This window comes from Eschscholzia californica, unplaced genomic scaffold (genome assembly GCF_041429995.1).
Source record: "Eschscholzia californica isolate CP2 unplaced genomic scaffold, dmEscCali1.0.p SCAF_4, whole genome shotgun sequence".
Taxonomy (NCBI): domain Eukaryota; kingdom Viridiplantae; phylum Streptophyta; class Magnoliopsida; order Ranunculales; family Papaveraceae; genus Eschscholzia; species Eschscholzia californica.
This window is the reverse complement of record NW_028238461.1, coordinates 57,021,812-57,044,646: the sequence shown is the minus strand read 5'-3', so window position 1 is coordinate 57,044,646 and position 22,835 is coordinate 57,021,812. Positions and strand designations below refer to the sequence as shown.

At 37.0% G+C, this 22,835-nt stretch overlaps 1 protein-coding gene across 2 annotated transcripts; it reads left to right on the top strand.

Annotated features, from left to right (window-relative positions):
- The first annotated feature begins 97 nt into the window (after positions 1–97).
- On the top strand, positions 98–21,815 carry EMB2771 (E3 ubiquitin ligase). Of its 2 annotated transcripts, none has more exons than XR_015224125.1 (37): positions 98–1,080; positions 1,267–1,330; positions 2,276–2,360; positions 2,523–2,809; positions 3,204–3,309; positions 3,393–3,553; positions 4,073–4,260; positions 4,333–4,402; positions 4,800–4,970; positions 5,828–6,318; positions 6,656–7,112; positions 7,894–8,232; positions 8,773–8,856; positions 9,048–9,140; positions 9,239–9,298; positions 9,778–9,876; positions 10,035–10,175; positions 11,138–11,218; positions 11,590–11,661; positions 11,872–11,943; positions 12,687–12,780; positions 12,864–12,946; positions 13,102–13,158; positions 13,271–13,348; positions 13,645–13,766; positions 14,436–14,596; positions 15,140–15,216; positions 15,298–15,411; positions 15,508–15,609; positions 16,961–17,101; positions 17,373–17,546; positions 17,731–18,015; positions 18,101–18,240; positions 18,435–18,592; positions 19,396–19,474; positions 20,205–20,303; positions 20,940–21,815. XR_015224125.1 is itself a non-coding variant. In XM_086637936.1 (37 exons), exons 1-37 carry the CDS (start codon positions 842–844, stop codon positions 21,324–21,326), a joined length of 5,490 nt encoding a protein of 1,829 aa, XP_086494062.1. In that variant the 5' UTR covers positions 98–841; the 3' UTR covers positions 21,327–21,815. The 2 variants fall into 2 exon arrangements, 1 of the variants encoding a protein (XP_086494062.1); XM_086637936.1 differs by having other exon boundaries at positions 17,952–18,015.
- Positions 21,816–22,835: the final 1,020 nt, after the last annotated feature.

The following is a 22,835-nucleotide window of genomic DNA, read 5'->3' as shown; positions in this document are numbered from 1 at the left end:
CGACTTAAAAGAATTATGCATCAGCTTTGCTTCATGGATGGTACCTGCTGTAGAAGGCTTTGTTCCTTCAAATATCCATTTATTTATTGTCTTCCATATAAACCACTGGATATAAAGTGTATCCACACTTGCATCTTCTTCTCATAATATTGTTAAGGTTAATACGCTTAAAATGCATCAACACTCATTAAATGGTTGTAATTCCATTGCAAATGCTATGGTTGTATATATAGGTTTTCCAATTCTTGTCATAGTACTAGGCCAGATACTACAAAATATTGATAGACCCAAACTCCAATCTTACTACAAGAATAGTTAAGAATGTGGAAGTATTCGGTCCAATTCGGAGCTCACAGATTTGTTTGGAAAAGGACCGAACCGAACCTAAATATTAATTCAATTAAAAAATGACCGACCATTTTAAACCGGGTTTTGTGGTCCGATTCTCACTGGTCTTTCGGTCTTTAGTTTCACCCCTAATACTGGACTACTCATGGTCCATGGATCCTATGCCTCTCCACGTGGGTTTTTTGTTCTCTCGATCAGCCCCAAAGGTAGTATCCGATTATCCGTAGCAGGCTATCGACTAACAATGGTCCGTGGGTAAAGGATTGGTCTGTTGGGGCACCGATCTTTGCCAGATTCTCACTCGAGCAGTCGAGCAACGCTGACGCGCGCCTCCGTGTATTTGTATTATTAAAACCCATTCCTAGGGTTTAACCGTCCAAGATTGGCGCTCATTTCCCTCACTCGAAACAAATAAACCCCCCCAAAAAAAAGAGCGGGAGAGATAAACAAGGGTCTGTTTGAAATCTCGATTGGCCAGAGTACACTGAGGAGAATGCCGACCAGTTCTCGGCATCTGACAGTGCTTGGGGAATTCAAGCCGTTTGGTTTAATCGCTGAAGCTTTGGATGGAAAGCCTGTCGAAAATGGCCACGGAAAATACGATTACTTCCTCTTTGATCCAAGAATTACTCGCGAAAGAGATTACATCTCCGACTACGATTCATCTGCTTCTTCTTCTTACTCATCTTCTTGTGATCAAAGTGATCACGAACTCTTCATTAGGGGAAACCGGTACTCTTTTTTTTTTTTTAATTCTTGATTACTATTGAACTCGGGTAAACCCTAATTTTGATCATTGGAACTCATGGGTTTGTTAATAACCACAAGGTCGAGTTAAAAAATTTGATTTTTTGACTGAATAATATCGTTTTTTAATTCACTTCAATTAATTAGTCTCGTTTGATTCACTCCTGACAGGATAATATGGAGTTCTGGTTCACGTGTTCAAAAGAGATACACCTCAAAGTCTCCTGTCATTATGGTATGTTTGTTGATTTTTCGTGCCCAATTTTTATTTTATAAACAATGCCTAGTGTACTGAGTCTTAGTGTCAAGTGCTTGAAGCTGAATGTTTTCTGATATTCTTAGTAAATTAGTTGTTTCATTTGATGGGTTCACTTCTTCTACTGCTCAAGAATTATGGTTTTTTTTGAATCATTTGAATTAATATAAAAAAGGAAAAGAACTGTACGAGGGGAGGAAGCTTATGTTACATAGCTAACCTCCCAGTTAAAGACAAAATTAGAGAACGAAACTTAAGAATTATGGGTTTTCACCCTTGCTTGGATGTTCTAGTCATAAAAGAAAAATATTATGGTCTTATACTTTTACATTCATATAAACATAGGAGGTTAAGTATGAAGCAGTTTGTTAATGAAATTACCACAAAATGAGAAAATTTCACAATCTCTCATTTGCCCAACACTCGTAAAACTAAGGGTTGACCGGTTGAGAAACATCATATCTCTGGTTTGTAGTTAATAATTATACCTTGGCCGAAAGGGTCCCTTATCTATTCTTTTTTGTAGTCAAAAGTCCTAGCTTCGAGAAATAATTTTGATATAGAATAGGAATGTTCTTAAAGTGGAGCAATAAGACTGAACTGTAACCGTGCCACTTTTGGAAGTGTTAGAGGTGATACTGTCGGTCCCATCCCTCAAACTTTCGTCTTTGGCTTACTACTTGTCTCCGAAAGCTGCGTATGTTATGACATTTGTATGAGAAGATCTTTGTAGTCTGAATTTTCCTTCTTTCACTTACTTACTTTCATTGTTTACTCTTGGTTATTGTCTGTTCCACGTGAATAATGAAGGCATTATCTTATCTGTTTCATTTGTTACACGTGTCTTTTATTGTTTGCATCATGTAATTTATCACAAAAGTGTGGAACATTGATTTCTGATAAATCTTAGTCATTTAACTTTAGGCAACCTGGTGTCGATTTGGAGCTGCTTCAGAACCAGTTCTTTGTGTTTTGCAAGTTGACACTTTGGCTATGTACAACACGTCTGGTGAGTTAATTGAGCGTTCTTTTGCCGCTTCTTTGACATGCATAGCTAATTGGATCTAGTGTACAAATCTCTGAATTGTGTGAACTGTGTCATTTTGCTACTTAATAGACAGTTAGAAGTTTCCATATACCAAATAATTAGTGACCTATAAAATTTATGCAGGTGAGGTGGTGAAGATTCCACTCCCTCCTACCATCACATCAATCTGGCCTCTTCCGTTTGGTTTAATCCTTCAAAAGGCTGTTGAGGGAAATCACCCAGCCAGTGTACCCTTTTCTGCTTCAAGCTCATCGTTTGGTGTACGAGGTTTATCCCGTCCAAAAAGAGAATCTGGGTACAGTCCACAACATAGTGCCAGTACACTTGATTCATTTGGTAATATTGGCAAGGAGGATGTTGCAAAGTTGTCGTCACACCTAATTTTGGACGACCTGACACAAGAACCTCAGGTACACACCTCCTTGTGATCGCTCCCAGCTCGCATGTCTATGGTACTCCTAATATTGATTCATCTTATTATATACTTATTTTCCTGAATATTGTTCTTCAGCTATGTGAATATGTAATTAGAGTCTGCTTGTTGCTATTCACCCACAGAACACAAAAATTGCTAGTTTACAGCTTACTAATGTTCCTGCCATTGTGTTAAGTACGTTAAAAAGTGCCTGCCCTGAATAATATTTCTGAAGTTAATTAGGCTTGTGGACTGTTTTCTTTGGACTCCAGAATCTGATATGGTCTTCTAACAAGACCTGCATGTTGTGTCTTTTAACAATACTGAATGTTGTAAATGTATCACTATCTATTTCATTTAAGTAATTATTTGACATATCACATTGTCAGGCGACCTTCATTGATGAAAGGGGCCAGCTGAGCATGATGAAAGATTTTGAAGAAAAAACTATTTGGAGTAATGATGTTATTCCTCTAATGGTGTCTTATAATAAAGGTTCTCAGTCCTCCAATCTAAAGTGAAAACTAACTTCAGCAGCAGTGGATGTTATTCTAATATTCCTCATTTTCTTTTGACAGGAAAAATGCAACACTCTGTGTGGCTGGTTGAAACCATTAATTCCAATCCCGAACCTTCAAAATCAATATCATATGAAGTGTTTCCTGATGGGGTGTTATCAAAGCAGTTCTCTTTGCGAAAGATATGGCATGGAAAAGGCGCACAACTTGCTGCTAGTAAGGTGCACCTTCGTCTGTACTATTTATGAAAAATTGTTTTTATTTTTTACAGCGATCAAAAACTCAAAATTCGTTCTAGCCTAAACTTTTTTTGGTTGGAAAGTGTTTTTTTCCCATTGCTATACTGTAGACGGGTTGATTCACTCCATATACGTAATGTACATTTGATTAGCAACATCCAATGCATTTAAGAGATCTTCCATGACAAAAAGCTGAGTCAATTGTGTCATTCGTTTTTCTCTAGACCAGCCCGTCCGTGTTCCAAATATGAAAAATATTGCACATAAAAAGGTCCTCTACAACATGATTGTATTTGTGTAGTCAGTCAGAAACACCAAAATGGATGCATGAGTTTTATATTTAGACTTCTGTTATTCACGTATATATTCACATCTAGTTGCAGTATCAACAAAGACTATACTCACATCTAGTTGCAGTATCAACAATGTCTTTTTCTTTTGATGACATGCACTGTTGACATCTTTATCTATCTCTCATTTGCATTTTATCAATTTGGTCAGGTGTTTCTAGCGACTGAAATTGATGGAGTGCCCATAATCTGTTTCCTTCTCCAAGAGCAAAAAATAATATTGTCTCTAAGACTTCAAATTGTTCATTTAGATAATGACATCCTCAGCGATATCAAGCCTGATATAAGCTGGAGTATCCCTGCAATTGCTGCTGCTTCTGTAATTGTGACACGACCGAGGTAAAATAGCAGTTATATTTCTCATCTTGTTCTTCATACTTGCATGTGTTCTTCATGCCATATTATCTGCAGAGTGAAAGTTGGATTGCTGCCATATGCGGACATCATTGTGTTGTCGCCGGATAACAATGTTCTTCTTTACGTAAGTTGTTTCCCTTCTATGCTTCTTTTCTTCCCACTTAATCTGTTGTGTAAAAGTGCCCTGCATATTCTATGAAGAACTCCGTGGTTCCAGACTCGCCATACAGAAAATATTAGTTGCTACTTACTAGGTAATTCTGAGTTTGTGAGATCAAATTTGTCAGCAGCCATTTTTACTACCCCTTATAAAGTCATCACTTAGACCCGTACCCATGTCGGACTGGAGATCATTTTTTGAACTTCTACCTGTAAATTTTGTTATTGATTCTTTACTTAGCTTGTGGCCATGGAGTACCTGTATCTTTTAGTGGTTATTGGTGATGTAATATACTTTTTTGTGTCAACGGTGCTTCTCTGGTCAGTTGCATTCAATTTGTCTTACATGTTAAACACTGCAGTCAGGAAAGCAGTGTTTGTGTAGATATCTGCTGCCATCGGGTCTGGGCAAAAATCCGTGTTCATCTAGTTTGAACCCTTCAGAATCGTCGATGGTTTGCAGTGACTTCAAGATTATTGGGTTGGCTGATGCTGTTGAAGGGAGGGTTAATGTAATTCTTAGTAACGGTCAGGTGTGTTATTCTTCTTCTTCCTCCAGTGAAAAGTATAACTCATTTCTCACTTGAAAAATAGAACTCGTCTGATATATAAGTTACCACGTGATATGCCTCCATGTTTTCAGGCCACATATAATAGTTCTAGTAGAGCTAGCTTATTGGTTCGTTCATTCACAGACGAATTATTAAGAGCTTTTATCACATGTTTTGTTGATAGATGGAGTTTCCACTTGTTACTAATGCAGCATGTGTTCATTACGTTGATTACCAAAAAAGTAGAACCAGTGAAGGCAGGAAAAATAAAATAGAGCCGATAGAAGAAAACCAGACCATTTCTTCATTTAATAAGTTTCTGGTTTGAGCTGGAAATCATAAATTGATCTTTGACTCGAGGGAGTTTATTACAAGATTTGCCTTGCAGCACGCTGCTTCCCCTTGACATCTTTAACTGCCTGTACATGAAGTAAAGCAATATCTTCACGATTTCGGCTGACTAAAGTTTTGTCTTAGTGGTGACAGCTATTTTGAGTAGCTGCTCTCAAGGCAAAAGCAACACTGTGTTAAAGTATATACGTAATCTTGAGTGTAAGCCTGTAAGGATTAAACCATGTTAGTAGGCGAACGTGGTATGATCCTCTGCCGGTCCATGGTTGATTGCACGTCACTAAGATATTTTGCTAATTATTAGTAATTTAGAAGTATTATAAGGGGAAACAACTATACAAGGTGGGGTGGTTCCTTTCCTCCCCTCCACCTATTGTTCAATATTAGAAATGTAAGAGTATTATATGGGCACATCTCATTGTAATTCCATCTTGGCCATTCTGCATTTCTTATCTTATTTACATGTCTGCCTTTGTAATTCTTAGCAGGTGTTTAGATGTGTGTTAAGAAGAAACCCTTCTTCTTCCTTGGCAAATGACTGCATCTCGGCAATGGCGGAGGGCCTCCAGTCTACTTTCTACAGTCACTTTCTTGTTCTTCTTTGGGGAGATGACAAAGCTGGATACTTGTCAAATGTTGGTTCTTGTGTTGATTCTGAGTGGGAGGCGTTCACTATTATAATAACACAGATGTCTAGAAAGTTGAAGTGCATTTCTCCAAAGAGTCCTGATGCAATGCTTCTCTCATCATGGGATTTTCTTATTAGCAGCAAGTTTCACAAGAATTACTGTAAAAGTATGTCCATTAGAGGATTTTCTTCCCCAAAATACCCTGGCTTGCTTGATATTGATGGTTCTAGTTCAAACATAGAGGGTAAACAAAGTGCAGATAAATCATTTTGCGCACAACTTCTGGTGGAGACTTTGGAGGCCTTACATGCTCTCTATGAAAATTTGAAATTGGATAATCTTCGCAAACAGTAAGCTCTGGATTAATAGTATTGAATTGTTATATCATTTTCTATGAACTTTATTCTCACATACTCCTGTGACTATGGAGCGTTGGATTTCATGAGACCAATAGGTGAGGAAGCTCCTGGCGTGTGTTGACTGTTGCTGAGTTTCTTCATTAACTACTGGTAGCAGCGTCAATAGCTGCTTAGGGTTTTTTAGGCAACCCTTTTGTTATTGTTATTTTCTTCTTTATCTTTCTTATGCAACTTAACGAGCAAAAAGGAGACCTGATTGGACTTGTGACATTCGCTACACTTTTTACTTCACACTGTAACTAATCTTTGGCTCTACCCACATTTTCAGGGACTTGGAGCTTCTAGTTGTTTTGCTGCATGATATAGCTGCTGCCGTGGGCGAGGAAAGCTATGTCGACTATTATACCCGTGATTTCCCTCATCTTTGCCAAAAGACTAGGACCTGTCAGACCTCCTTTTCTCCTAGAACTCCTCCAAGCTTATTCAGATGGTTTGAGTATGGTTTGCAGAATGGATGTTCTGCTAGTATTAATGATCTTCCACCTCTTATCTGCAAAGATGGATGTTCTGTGGTGAGCTGGGCCAGGAAGATAGTGTCATTTTATAGTATTATACTAGGTGCTAAAAGAGTTGGTAAGAAGCTATCCTCAGGTGTTTATTGTGACATCGCTCCAGGAGAATTCTCTACTTTAGAAGAGCTTACTGTCTTGGCAATGGTCGCCGAAAGATTTGGACTCCAACAGCTAGACTTACTACCTGCTGGTGTATCTCTTCCTTTGCGGCATGTGAGTCTGGCACCGAATTTAGTGAAGTATTCGTTTTGTTAATAATTATAGTGGAGTTTCTAAGGTATGCATTAAACAGATGTTAGCTTTGAACTCAACACTAAATGGTGATCCGAACATGTGATACACATCTGCGGTCTTCCATTCAGTTTTGCTCCCGCGATGGTTTAATTTTTTCTCGTTTTTACTAATTGTTGCTTCTCGTCCTTTCACTTCGAGTCTTACTGCTTATGCTCTTCTACTTTTTCAATATCCAGCATAGTAATAACTTGTGCAAATAAAAGTTCCAAAAAAATAAAATGTAATAGTTGGTAGTTGCTATTAGACATGGGTTAGTTGGTGAAGTCTAAGATATTGTGAACTTATAAGCTAAATAAGTTGAGTTACTTGATCCCATTTGGTGCAGCAATTGTTTTGGGAAATGTTTCAGGCTTCATATTTAGTACTCCATATTCTACAAATTTTAATTTCTCAATGACCCACAGATGCCCAATCTGTTTTGCTAAAGTCATATAGCTTTCGGTCTTTGTAATCCTTTTTCTTCTTTTATTAATTCAATTTGTTCATAAGAAAACATCGAAATATGTATTGTCACAAATAAGTTTTACTGGTTACGTACTATGATGGTTACTTGTTCACGTGGAAACTTTTTGGTTAGCTAAGAATTTTAAACACCAAAACATTTTACTAGGAAATTCTGAAACAATTCTGTACAATGCATGATCATACCAATATTTGTTCATTGTCTCACGAAAGAGACCAATCTTTATACCATGTATAGGCTTTGGACAAATGCCGAGAATCTCCTCCTACAGGGTGGCCAGCAGCTGCGTACGTGCTCATTGGTAGAGAAGATTTAGCATTATCATGTTTGGAGCACTCCGGCAAGTTCATGGATCTGGAATCCCAAACTAGTGTTAATTTAATCTCCATATCTACTCCTTACATGCTACACTTGCATCCGGTGACGACCCCTTCCTCAGTTTCTGATGTGACAAAATTGGATGGGTTGAGGAGTGAAGACACAGATTCCCTTGAGGGATCAATGGTGGATGGTATGGAGCATATCTTCAACTCTAGCACAAAGTTGCGGTACGGGCGGGATCTGCGATTGAACGAGGTAACTCTTGACCATCTTCTATTAGCGATCATTTCAGTTAGATGAGAAACTGATAGCTCAAAATTTCATTCATATGAATTATTAAAGGAGTAAAAAAGGGATGATAGGAAAAAGAGGGGTATACTGGTTGCTTGCACGTGTAATATATTTCTCAAAAGGCGTGATATTCTGAAGTAATTTTAAGTTTTTTTTTTGGATACATGAATAATTTATATTTTATGCATGGTTGTTTACCATGGAATATAAATATGCCCACTCACAGAAGGCAGGGATAGCTCCTTCATATAGACTTTGAGGATAACCTTTGGCCTATGTACTTGTCTTATCTTGGTTTCTTACCAAGCATTTCTGAAACGGGCTTTCTTTCATTTCAAATGCGATTTTCAGACATATTTATGGGTAGCAAACATGTTATCTGGTTGATACTTTACTGAAGACATTGCATTTTTCTGTTCTTTGTCGATATTGAATTTGAAATACTATCATCTTATAACTATTCATTGTACAATTACGTTGTAAGTAGGTTGATTTGTTCCCCAGGTTAGGCGTCTTTTGTGCTCGGCAAGACCTGTTTCAGTTCAAACATCTAGCAATCCAAGTGCATCTGATCAGGACCTCCAACAAGTATAGACCTTTTCTCTCCCTTTGAATGTTTTACATTTGTTTGGGATATTGCGAAGAATATTTGTTTGTTAAATGAAGTGTTGTACTGGTATATGCATGTGAAAAATTGGGACCAGAACTCCATATAGTTAGACTTTGTTATATCCTGTAGTTTCTCTCAAAAGCTTTTTTCTTGGTCTTCCTGTGTGAAGGCTCAGCTATGGCAGCTTGCACAAAGGACAACTGCTCTTCCTTTTGGACGTGGGGCATTTACGCTTGCCACAACCTCCACCCTTTTGACGGAGGTACTTTTCTATTGTTATCTACAAACCAATTACCACAGAACAAACTATAGTGCCAACATGGTATTCCGAAGAGATCCTGATTGTGTTAACTCTTGTAGGCACTTGTTGTTCCAAAGCTTGTCTTGGCAGGTCGCTTGCCTGCTCAACAGAATGCGACTGTATGTTCATGTTCACTCCATCTTTTGTATTAATGTTTTTTGATTTCCGTTTAATGTTTGGTTAGTAACTCACTTTAAAATGGCGGCAACTTACTTGCCATAAATAAGTTTTGTTTGGTTCATAACTCGCTTCAAGATGTAGTATTTGTCTTACTGCTATAAAAATTTTAAACCCTCTTTTGGATGCCTTATATCATGTTGTCGATGCGGTCAACGGCGAACCATGATTTATGAATTTTACAAGATAGAGGTAAAATTCGACTCTTGGTTTTGCTCATTCACATGTGCTGTTTCCATACGATGAAAAGGTGACGGATTATAGGTGTCACGATTAACCTGCCTAAATATTCTATTCATTTATTGAGGTTTATTCATCTGTTTGCCTCTTCTTTCTGCCATATTATATTCTCGTAATCTGTTTGTTGTCGGAGTAGTTGCTCTTTGTATGTCAATTGATTTCTTTCCCACCTTATGAACAGGTCAATCTTGATCCAAATATAAGAAACATACAGGAACTCCGATCCTGGCCAGAGTTTCATAATGCCGTCGCTGCTGGATTAAAGCTGTCTCCTTTGCAGGTTTGTTATAGTAGTCTCAATTCCGTTTTCTATCATGGTATACTGGTATGAAACATTTATCTGCTGATGTGTGCATAAGTTTCAAAAACATGTCTTATAATACGACAAACTTGTTAAACATGGGATCCGTAACTATATGGCTTGACTTGTTTTGGCAGGGAAAAATGTCTAGAACATGGATAACTTATAACAAACCAGAGGAGCCGAATGCTACTCATGCAGGACTCCTCCTTGCAATAGGATTGCTGGGACAGTTGAGTGTTCTTACTGTCACTGACATCTACAAGTATTTTTCTCAGGTATATATTCAATATCATTCTGTTGTCCCCAGTTGTGTTTTCCCGTTTTCTCTTTGTTTGGTTTTATTCAAGGTGGACTATAAATGAAAAGGTTACTGCTTGCACTTATACATGTGGAAATGGTTTGAGTGAAGTGGAAGTAATTACCAACAACAATAAAGGATTACATGCACGTGTTTTCCCGACATTGAATTTCATAGCTAAATAATACATATATAGCTAAAACGGAGTTATTTTGACAGGTTTGAGTGCTCTAACGGAAACTTAAATAGGTTCTTGGTTTTCAGGAAGTGAGTCAAAAAGAGAAATGTAGAATCTTTTTTCTAGTGTCGATCAGATCACTAATATACATGCTTGTGAAAAATTGTTTTTAAGGGTGTTACGATATGGCTTCATCAACGTGTGAGTTCTTTACGACAACCACCCTCTCTTGCCACTCATCCATCTTGGTTTTCCTCCACTTTCTCCAGCAAAGCAGTTTCTGGGGAACCAATCTCCATCTAGATAATCTTCATTCTCATTGAATTTAGTGAACAAGGAAATGATCCCTAAAAACTTTATTGCTCTGGTAATATACACCTGGTTCTTGTGAACCACATGCAACTTAGATAGTTAGATCTTAGCTAGAGATTTTGTACCAATCTATTGATCTTTTCAAAATTTGTGTTTCTAAAACATGTGATACAAGAATTTGAGTAAAGGACATAAATATCGCTAGTGGCTAGTTGGTCAACGAGTTGAGTATTTAACTTGTTCACGATCAGACGACAAGAATTGGAAACCATTACCTATAAAATAGTCATACCATTACCTATAAAATGGTACATGTTTCACTATCTGCTTTCCCTCTAATGTCGGCGAGAACTGAATTTAGCTTCTTCTTGTTTTAATTTTTTTTCTCGCCTTTCTGTTTTTTCTTATGTGTTTTTCATGATCAATTTTACCTTTTTTTTGCTCAATAGGAACATGAAAGTACGACAGTAGGAATGATGCTTGGTCTGGCAGCTTCTCATAAGGGGACTATGCAACCTGCTATATCTAAGGTAAAGGCTTGTCAAATTATGCTTGTCGTCTCATTGTAATTTACAGTTTCTTGTCGTTTTTTAAAATATACAGGATGAGATTTTGAGAGTACAAATATCACGACTATGATTTGATCAGCACAGTCTCTTCATTAAACTACTGGTGGTTTATGGTGTTCTATAGGTTTAGCACATTTTTCTATATTAGGCTATCCTGAGGGAGGTTAGAAATTATTAGTTTCATTAGTGAGGTAGAGATTTCATTTTCTGGCAAACAGGGACTATTTAAAGAGAATTTCAATATTAGTGTATCACTTACTATCACAGTGTAAAGTTGCCTGCTTAAGTAAGGCCAGTCAGTTAATGCTAAATATTATACTGTATTTTTGCAGTCTCTTTATTGTCATATTCCTTCTCGACATCCATCTATGTTTCCGGACTTGGAGTTACCAACACTATTGCAGGTAAGAAGCTCTCTATTTTCAAGATATCGTCACCAAAACTGTAATCATTTATCATAGGGGTCATTACCAAAAGGTAGCAATTTAACTGCGGTTTTCGGAGGCATCTTACTAAATTTTGCTATACCACGGAGGACTCTACTGAGAATAAGTTTACAATGTGGTTTCTGAAAGTAACATTGCTTTTAATGCTTCTTTTCTGTTAATCTCCAGTCGGCAGCACTCATGGCTATTGGGATTCTTTACGAAGGATCGGTGCATCCTCAAACACTGCAAATTCTTCTGGTATTCTTCATCCTTCTATGAGAGCAGTTTCAATATTTTTCATTTCAATTATATGTGCGATCAGAATTTAATATGATAAATATGATGAGAAAAATAATATGATAAATATAGGAGAAAATGAAGTAAGGAAAATGCTTTCGACTCAAGGTCCTGTACACATAGCCTCTGTAATCCAGCATAATAAGCACAAAAATGGAAATTGCCCAACATCCTGGTATGATAAATAAATAACTGTAACAACTAACAACTGGTTTCTGGCGATCAATTGTTAGTAACACGCATCACTATGAAATGAAGGTTGATAAAGTGGACATTGACAATATCAGGATGTCAATTCTTAAGGTGACAGATGGGACCTAGACAGTATCAAGTCAAGTTGGGATACTTACACTGATCTTCTTTTGGGCTAAGAGAAGGATTGGCATATAATTGGTGTCATGTAGGGACTTACTCATAGTTTTGAGGCCATGTTTACAGCATTTTTATGTTCAAATGTTTTTTCATAGTTTCTGGTGTGTGACCTACTAGTCTTTTGTTCTTATACATGTAATATCTCGCAGTTTAGTATAGTTGTTCTTTCTCTTGTACAAAAAACTGCATAATTAAGGTTGAGAAGTGACATTAAATAGCTACTCTTCCTAACATTGTGATAACCATTTGCTATGTAACTTGAACGTCGGCATTCCATGTCTTTTCCTTTTATCTGATTGCCTAGGATTTGTTTTTGTTTTTCACTTTTCAAGGGTGAAATAGGGCGAAGAAGTGGAGGTGATAATGTACTGGAAAGAGAAGGGTATGCTGTTGCTGCAGGGTCTGCACTGGGCCTCGTAGCTCTTGGTATGTATTATGTTTGAAAATTATGAATTATATAGGTGGTACCTGCTACTTGTAGTGCTGACTTAGTTGATCTTTCATTGAAGGACGGGGTGAAGATGCACTTGGTTTCATGGACAGTGTGGTGGATCGACTTTTCCAGTATATTGGTGGCAAAGACTTTCATAATGTATGATGTTGGATAAAATTGGTTTATTCAAGTTTTTTAACTGATTGGATTTAAACTGGATGCGAAGAGGGTCTCATCGCGTTTGTTTTCTATTTAATGATTTATTTATTTTAGACTTTCGAGTCTTTAATGATTCTGATTATTTCCTTCTTCAGGAGAGATCTTTTAACGCGGCACCTTCTATTGATGATGACAACCGCGGTGTTGGGCAGGTGAAGTAAACTGCATCAGAAGTTAACTCTGTGTAGTGTAGAGTAATTCCAGCAAGCACTTTTTGTCATTTATGATGTTGACGGGTATGTTTTATACTTTTGGTATGATTAGATGATGGATGGAACACCTATAAACGTCGACGTCACTGCACCAGGTGCTATCATTGCTCTAGCTCTAATGTTTCTTAAGGTAGGCTTTCTCGAAGTAAAGTATAATTAACAAGCGGTGCTTTTGACACGTTCCTTGGCATATGTTAGGTCATAAATTCTTTCTACTTTTAACAATTTAAAGTTCAACTCCCTCTTAGGCTGTATCGATTCTCATGTTTTTAATTCAAAAAAGAAAAAAAATATTATGCCTTATAAGTTTATAACATGTGCCACTAAGGAAAACCAAACTGCACTTCATAGCATGCAAACTCTCAAAATCTCCACAAAAGTGGGAGTCCTTTATTTATTTTTCTTTTGACCAATTTCTTTTTACAGACAGAATCAGAAGTTACTGCATCAAAACTTTCAATTCCCCAGACTCACTTTGCTTTGCAATATGTAAGACCTGATTTCATGATGCTTCGTGTCATTGCTAGGAATTTGATAATGTGGAGCAGGTAATACTAAATTACTAATACGATATATCCACTTCTTCTTCTTTCTATTATATTATAATTATAATTATAATTGTAGTATTATAGTTATTCTTATTCTTTGTTATTGTTATTATTAGGAGCACTGTGCTCTGAGGACGTAATGCGAAAATAGTATATTTTGAGCAAGAGGAAGAAATATGTATTGATTAAGATATCCATTGAAGATCCCTGGCATATGAACAAATAAAGATTAGAATGTTAAAAAAGTAACATCCCATTCCAACATGAAAGTAAACTTCCCATACGAAACCGATGTTTTCCTGTTGTTCCTCTCAGCCGCAAAGTAAATCAAGGATAAAACAACCACATAATATTCTCAAATCAATTTTCTCCCCCCTTTGAAAGACCCTTTTGCAGCTTCCAGCAAACCCCATATCACTGCATAAGGGATAAGAAATACAAACATTTCTTTTAGGAATTGATGCAGTATCTCAAGAAGAAACTACACTAGTTAGCATTGGATTCCAAACTCTTCTGAACCAGAGGAAATTTAGCAAGAAGCAATTTGTGGACTCATTAATTTTTCACATAATACAACTATTTTCGTTGTTGTTGTTGTTGCAAATTAGCCAAGTCTTCTAAACTAATAGTAGGTCAATGTTAGATATAACATGTATTCCTTTCATGTAGTGTTCAGCCATCCAGAGACTGGATTCAGTCCCAGATCCCTGAAATCGTGAAGACTTGTGTTACAAACCTTGGTGATGATAATGACGACACTGATGAAATTGATGTAGAAGCACTCGTTCAGGCTTATGTCAACATACTAGCTGGAGCATGCATTTCTCTTGGTAGGCCCTCTTCACGCACTACGAACTGACATACATGTATTTTCCTGTTTATGTTATAGAAACAAACGTCTGAATTCCTGAAAGTTACTGAATATGTTCATGTGGTAACAATAAAATCAGCGACATTTTATGCAGCAAACTCTTAGACAGTCAATGGACATGTTCTACATAGATGCCTTAGCTGTTGTTTGCTTAGGTAACACACATTGTCGGCGTAAGATGGGGTTGTCAATGGTGCACTGTATGTATAAGATGTTAATATTTGTTAAATAAGTGTTGGAATGTTCGAATGGGTTCATGTGTAAACCTTGTACGTTCATCACAACTCACAAGTATAGCTCGTTTTGATAATCCATAAACTTCTTGACTGGAAGCTGTTCAGCTTGTTTCTTTTCGTTAGCCATGAAGAATAATGGAAAGTGGAAGTAGTCGTGTATTACTCTTTGGAGCCCTATGTGAATTTTATGACATCTATTTACTGCTACTCCTCTTTTCTTGTTGTTGCTTGAGTTTGGAATTTATTTAGGTTCTGAGTTTTCGCAGGGTTGAGATTTGCTGGTACCAGAAATGGCAATGCGCAGGAGTTGCTTTATACTTATGCTATCTACTTCTTGAATGAGGTGCAACCCTTGCTCTGGCGTTGCTTTATTCTTCTGTTACTAGGCAAGTTAAAGCTTAATCCGAATCAATTAATCTTGCAGATAAAGCCTGTTTCAGCTACAAGTTCAAATTCCTTGCCTAAGGGTTTGTTGCTATACGTAGATCGTGGCACATTGGAGATATGCTTACATCTCATTGTTCTTTCTCTCTCTGTGGTAAGGAATTCATTTTGCTCTATGTTATTCTTTTGCCCATTGATTTTCCACAACAGAACCGACTTAGTTTCTTAAGCATCTATTTTGTGATGTTAGGTGATGGCAGGATCTGGACATCTACAAACATTTCGTTTGTTAAGATTTCTACGCAGTCGAGGGTCTGCAGAAGGGCATCCTAATTATGGTTTCCAAATGACAGTAAGTTTCTCTTTTTTTATAAATAGACACCTGGTCAAGATATCATAAGAGATGTGATTATATATAGTTGTCTAGGATCTTTTGGTAGCTGATAGGATTTACTAACACAAGGTAGCCCGTCTTAATGACCTAAACAAACAGCCTAACCACTCTTTTAATTAAGGGAGAGAGGAACAACCTTGAAAACATCAAGTTCCCCATATTTTATGGAGAAGAGGAAGAACTGGAGCTTCTCGTTATCCTTAGAGATTTCACGCATAGTTGAGATGCTGTTCTTGCAACCACATATTTTTTTTTTGCTTTTTGAACAAGTAATATTTGGAAATACCATCTTACTACTGATAATATTATTCTTTCCTTGGAAGAAACAGCCTAACACAATTCTGTGGTTCAGCTTCATGTGAGACATTTATCGTCATCACCGTAAGAGTGCATGCTTCTGCAGCTTCTCTTTAGGAAGAATATTAGATGTTTCAAAAGTGGTTCCAGGTGTCTCTATTCTTTAGCAGCAATACTTTGTAGAGTTTAGCCGTTTAGGGTAAGTTTCTTTTGACATAAGTAGTTGAGTTTAGGGCTGTCCTGGTTCAGCTTTGGACAAAGACAAAACTTGTCCATCAATTACAAAAGCTATACATGTACTCTTCTTTTTCCTCTAGCCGAGTCCAAAGTAACTCTCAGGTTACTGTGCAGTTGAACTTAACAGCTTTTATAGCAACACTTGTTAAGAATTTGAAGAGGTATCCTTGCCTTTTGACGAGTACTTTTTTTTCTTCTAGCTAGCTGGTCAGCCAGATTATAGCCGTTCAACACATTGTTCTCCTTTATTTCAAACATACTTCTCATGTAGCAGAAATGCGCTATAGCCCTACTTGGAAGAAACATATCTTGTACCTACTGATAAGTAATTGAACCTCGTATGTCGCCCTCAAATTTCAAAAGAATGAAGTCCAGTAGTGGAGGCTTTTACCTCTATATTAGAGGTTAGCCAACAAGCACTACCTTTCAGGGCTCAGACTTCCCTTCCCCAAATTTATGAACCAGAAAGTCCTAGAGTGAAACGCGTTTCCTGGAAGAGGAAGTGGAACATATGGCATTGTTTCTTTAGAAAGCCTTGGTTCATTAAGCATAGTACAACATTTAGAAGTAATAGCTTAATGTTAATTTCTTATAGAATTAAGCATCTTCAATTTCTGTTGGTGTTTAACATTATGGCATTATATATATATATTATATCCTTTTTTTATGCTTATTCATGTTTGGTTCAAGTAAGCTTAGCTATTTTTTTTTTTTGTTCATCTTTTAAACGGTATGGTTATTTATGGTGTTTCTTTATGCTTCATATTTATTTCAGGTGAGCTTAGCTATTGGTTTCTTGTTCCTTGGAGGAGGGACACGAACCTTTTCAACTTCAAACAGTTCTATTGCTGCTTTGCTAATCACCCTTTATCCACGCTTGCCTAGTGGACCAAATGACAACCGTTGCCACCTGCAGGTAGTTAAGTATCTCGTTCTAGAACTAGCGTCTTACTGAAATCCTTGGGCTCAGATGTACTGGTTCAAGGCTTTAATGGTACGAGTCCAGTTTTCTGGTTTTCTGAAGGGGACTAGCAAAAAGCCACAAATGATACTTTCAACAATTGTATCTTCACTTAATATATATATATATATGTATATATATATATATATATCTGTGTGTGTGTCTGTGCGTCTTGTACTCTTCAAGGCTTTTGTACCTAAATTACTGTGAGTTAAACTTTATCCAGGCATTCAGGCACCTGTATGTGCTCGCAACAGAAGCTCGCTGGGTGCAAACCATCGACGTTGACACAGGTTTACCAGTATATGCTCCTCTTGAAGTCACTATCGCTGAAACGGAATATTATGCAGAGACAAGCTTTTGTGAAGTCACACCTTGTATTCTACCTGAACGTTCTATTGTGAGTTGCATGCAATTCATTGCTCTACTTATTATATTTGGTGTTGTATGTGGGAGATGAAATTGTTTTCCCTCATTTTTATGCACGCTCCCTTCTTTCTCCTTTGAGTTCTTCCTTTTTCAGTCTTTTGACTCCTTTTTATGCTTTTGGGTTATGCGATGATATTGCACTAAATGTGATTCAGGATGAATTCTACTTGAAACAAACTCAGCACCAATAACTGAAATAGTAGCTGTCTAGACTACACTTGTCAAAGAAAAATAAATTAAAATAACTGATTTGGATCAGATGTACCACCGAGGAGTCAGCTAAGTCAAACTTAGTTTACTGGTCTTGTTACATCTGTGCAACTGCTCGCTCACATTTAGAGTACTAATGCGTTGGCTGCCTTGACCCTTCTTGTAGCTGAAGGCAGTTCGAGTTTGTGGACCCAGGTATTGGCCTCAGGTCATAGAACTCGTTCCAGAAGGTATGAGCATTAAACTCGACACTCTTGTTTCACTTTGTACATTTTCTTTTGAAACTTTAAGCAATGTGTATGAATCTTGTTACAGATAAACCATGGTGGAGTTCTGGAGATAAAAATGACCCATTTAATGGTGGTATCCTTTATATTAAGCGGAAAGTAGGAGCGTGTTCTTACGTTGATGATCCCGTAGGATGCCAGTCACTGTTGTCACGAGCGATGCACAAGGTTCTATATATGTATCTTTTTTTAAGACGCTCATATATATATATATATATATATATATATATATATATATATATATATATATATATGTATATGTGTATACAGACATGTGTAGGAATTAGGATATACACATGTATATGATATATACCTGTGTATAGGCATAGGGATTCTCTTCATAACATTCTTTCTGATCACAGGTGTGTGACTTGGAAAGTTTAAGAACTTGTACCAAAACTATCAATGGAGATAATGAGCTTGGTCTGTTTAAAGTTGATCAGCTCGTCAGTACGTTCTCATCTGATCCAAGCCTCATTGCATTTGCACAACTCTGCTGCGACCCTTCTTGGAATAGTAGGCAAGTTTTAGCCCCTTGTGCGTTCAATCATGAGTCCCTTTCATTTTACTATGCTTTTAGTTAATAGTTTCTGAATGGAATTCGCCAGTTAGAGGTAATTTACCAACTAGATTGACACTATTTTTGCGGATTGGGCAACAAGCACAAAGCTTTGAGGCTTCCTTTCCCAGTATGAACTAGAAAGTCCAAAACTTACCCACGTTGAACCTCAGACCATACCTAAGTGGATACATATAGCCTTTGTTTATTGATTATTGAAGTGGCTGAAGGACAGTATTTTGTTAATTTCAGTACCAGCCAGGATAGACTACTTCGATGAACATCTTGGGATATCAATGTAGAGAACTAGGGGGAACATATATTTGGGCAATTTTGGTATTTGATAAAAATGTGCAACACGTTTTCTAATCGATTTTGGGTTGGCAAGTAACTACTGTTATGCATATTCTACGAAATAGTAGATTGAACATATGACATCTCTTCTGGCGTAGTACGGCATGTAACATTCTAACTTTGGTTCGTTAATCATAGTATCTGTATGGCACATAGGATACTAATGTGTTTATTTTTCTTCTGGGATTGATCATCTTATTTTATTTTATTTACTGTTATTATTATTTTTATAATAATAATAATAATTATTAGTGGTAGTTATGGGAAACAGGGTACACTTCATTCATCGTTAATCATTAGTGGTTCCTCTTGTTACCAAACTTTGTTACCATGGTTGGAAATTGCTTCGTTATATGTTTCTAACATATGTAACATAGAAGGTCAGTGTTAACGAAATTTTTTTCTTCCAGATCTGATGTTGATTTCCAGGAATTCTGTCTGCAAGTATTATTCGACTGTGTGAGCAAGGATAGGCCAGCTCTCTTACAGGTAATGGCTTATAAATCCTAGACTAGTTACTAATATGCACATTATAACTTGGATAACCACTTCTGCAACGTAGGATCAAGTGTTCTGGTATTGCATCTTGTACATGTCATGCATCTTGTTGTTATGGACTCAAATCTGTTGAACTTTTGTCTGCTGGCACCATTTCCTTCTCTTTATCCTTTTTTTTTTTCAACATTGAACGAATATATTATAGAAAAAAAGGAGCTATACCAATCCACAATGGGGGTCACGGAAGAAAATCAACAAAAAGAGGGAGTAGAGCCGCCAATGATTTTGAAGGCGAAACCTCCCGCACACTCTCCCAGTACCAAAACTAAAGCTCAAATTTTGAACTTCAATGTCATCAGAATTTGATGCGACTCCAAAAATTGGGCTGGCCTAGCCATTGGCAGAACAGTAACACAAGTAATTGCTGTCAGGCTGACAAATCCTGAATCTTCTCTAGTAAATAGCACCTAGTACTTTAGCGTGACTGCGTGACTGCAATGAAGATGGTAAAACGTTATTAGTTAATAAATCTTATCTGCGAGATTTTTCCATCTTTTAGCCGTAGGTGTTTCCAATTAATCACCTGTTGATCTGAATATGCACCACTTTTCCTCCATGGTAGACTCTCCTATTTATTACTGATTCTGCATCTAGAAAGGATTACTATTGTCTGAAGTCTTGTTTTACCTAACATGCTGATACGATTCTGAATATTATGCAGGTCTATCTTTCGTTATACACAATCATTGGTTCAATGACTGAGCAGGTGACTAGTAATACTCTTATATTTGGTGACTCGATCTTCATCTCAAGTCTAAAGGTAATTATTATCCTATATTTTCCTAGTTATATTTTTTCCCTCTTTAGTTGCTTAAAGGCTTATGTATTCCGTTTTTCTTCTTCATTTCTCTACCTTGACACATGACACATCGAGCTGGAATAACCTAAAAAAACATGCAACAAACTCAGAAGTTCACATGAACTACATAAATGACCCTCAAATAGTTGGAAATTATATTCTTTTTACAAAGTCCTGATTCCCGAATATGAAATTTCTACATGAGCAAATTTGTTTGTTATTTGACTTCAATTGGACCTGCCTTGGATTTCCTTTGCAAGTTTTTTGTCTTTCTATGTATTGTTATGAGTGTATAACCCTTGCCCGTCGGGTACGGACAGTTTGGGAGATGTAATCTAAGCTATTGAAGAGAGTTTGAAGATAAGTTCGGGAGGTGTCATCTCAACTCTTTGAGATAAGTTTGGGAGGTGTAGTCTTAGCCATTGACGAGGGTTTGAAGATAAGTTTGAGAGATATAATCTCAACCCTTGGAGATAAGTTTTGGAGGTGTTATCTTAGCCATTGAAGATGAGGGTATATTCTAAAAAAGACACCCTCGTCCTTTATTATATAGATATGCAATCTCTTATAAGTTAATCAAAATGATAAAATCTGCAGCTTGCACTAGCTTACAATGAGGCTTTGGTTAGTGGGAGGTTGACTAGTTCAAAGGGCGGTATCGTTCAATCTACCTTCATAGCGTCTCTAAAGAAGCGTGTTGAAGATATTCTGAAGCATTCAAGAGCCAGGGATCACCTCTCTAACTATTTGTGTGGAGGAAAGTGGTCTGAAATCCGACGAGATAAAGCTGCAGTTCTTTCGTGGTATCTACAGTGGTATGGGGTGCCACCTCCTTTTGAAGTTACGTCGACAATAGAAAAAATCAAAGCTAAGGTTAGAAAATCATCCTCAATTCCTCTTTTGCGCTTGATGCTGCCAAGAACCCACATTGTTGCCATTGATGAGATAGATCAGCTGCTGCATTCTCTTCACGTTCCTTCTTGATATTCTCGAAAACAATACATGATTAAAGAGCGAGTGTGAGATGCAATTCAGTCATAAGCACCAGCATTGTGATGATGGTTGCTGGGGTTTTCTCGGAGGGAGAACTTGGTAACTCTCTGAGCTGAAGATCAAGAATAGCTATCTCATTCGATCTACAAGGTCAAGGCCAAAGCCGTAGTCTGTCTTAAATTATTCAGAAGGGGTTTCGTTTACTGCATTGAGAATGGTTCATTCTTTGTTTCTGGCATTTTGAAGTCCAGGTTTACAGAGAAAACATCAAAAGCAAGTTTTCTTTTGCTTTGTCATGGAGTAGTCGAAGAGTTTCTTCTTCTTCCTCATGGTGTTGCCCTCATGTTGTATGTTTATTAAATACTATGATGTATTTTATTTTTCCTTCTATGTACTAATATGGAGTATGATGAATTGTACAACCCTGTATCACAACATTAACTTTGGGATTTTTTAATGAAGCATAACTAGTTTCATGCACCTCTTTGAAACCTTTTATCTTATGCGGAAAAGAACTGCGTGGTCCCAGTACCCGCAACCTGATTAGTCCACAGGTTTTAATGGGTGACCTGTGAAAAAAGAACTCAGTAGTCAGAGTACTCGCAACCTGGTTAGTCCTTATGTATAGAATATTCTGCTTCTTTTAAGAAAAATGGGACATCAAGAGTCAATACATTTAATATGTTACAGATATATCATGAATAAATACATGAAGTGAATAAGACTAATATCTATCATTTATCAAAGACATCTTGGACTCTAAAAGCCTAAAAGAAACCCTTAAAGACTATTCTAGGGGCATGAAAATTCATTCATACCTCTACCCACTTACATCAAATTTGTGATTTTTAGATTTTTAGAATAGATGGACAACCAGCTGACTAAGTAGTTGTTGGCATCACAGAAGGATTAGTGTAACTATATTCTGTAACAGAATTTTCAACCACTGCATAGAACAACACCTTCTTGTAACCTCTCTTGAAGTTTATAATAACAACACCCGAATTTTTTTGTTTTGTTGGTTGAGACATTTTTTTTTATTAAAACCACAATTTCATTCATAAGTGATAACAATCACAAAATTACATGGTAGATAAATTTTATTCCTCTGAGAACTACATGAGAGTTACATAAGTAAAGTTCTACACAAAACTTTCGAATGTAAAGTGCTTCATGAAGGGAAATGAATTGACAAGACACAGACTCAAAGAAAAGACCCTGAAAGTCGACAATATAGAATTTTATTACACTAATAATAAAATACTAATTTACATCCTTCTCGACTTCCATTGTAGTAGTAGATTGATCGTCCTTGATAAAGCCGCGAAGTGTTGAAGTAACGAGAGATCGCCTCCCTTTGAAGTGGATGGTGATGATTCCTCAAGTTGTTTATCTATGGCATCATTGATCCGTCTACCATCAAGCGAAGCAATATGTGACTTCGATCCAAAACCTCCTCCTCGATCTTTATACATATCTTATATTTCCTGTCTTTTATTC

Bases quoted from the DNA above. Each gene is read 5' to 3' on its own strand.
- EMB2771 (XM_086637936.1), top strand. From the start codon at position 842: ATGCCGACCAGTTCTCGGCATCTGACAGTGCTTGGGGAATTCAAGCCG. The intron at 4,403-4,799 runs GTAAGTTGTTTC...TAAACACTGCAG, and splicing joins ATAACAATGTTCTTCTTTAC to TCAGGAAAGCAGTGTTTGTG. The intron at 6,319-6,655 runs GTAAGCTCTGGA...CCACATTTTCAG, and splicing joins TTGGATAATCTTCGCAAACA to GGACTTGGAGCTTCTAGTTG.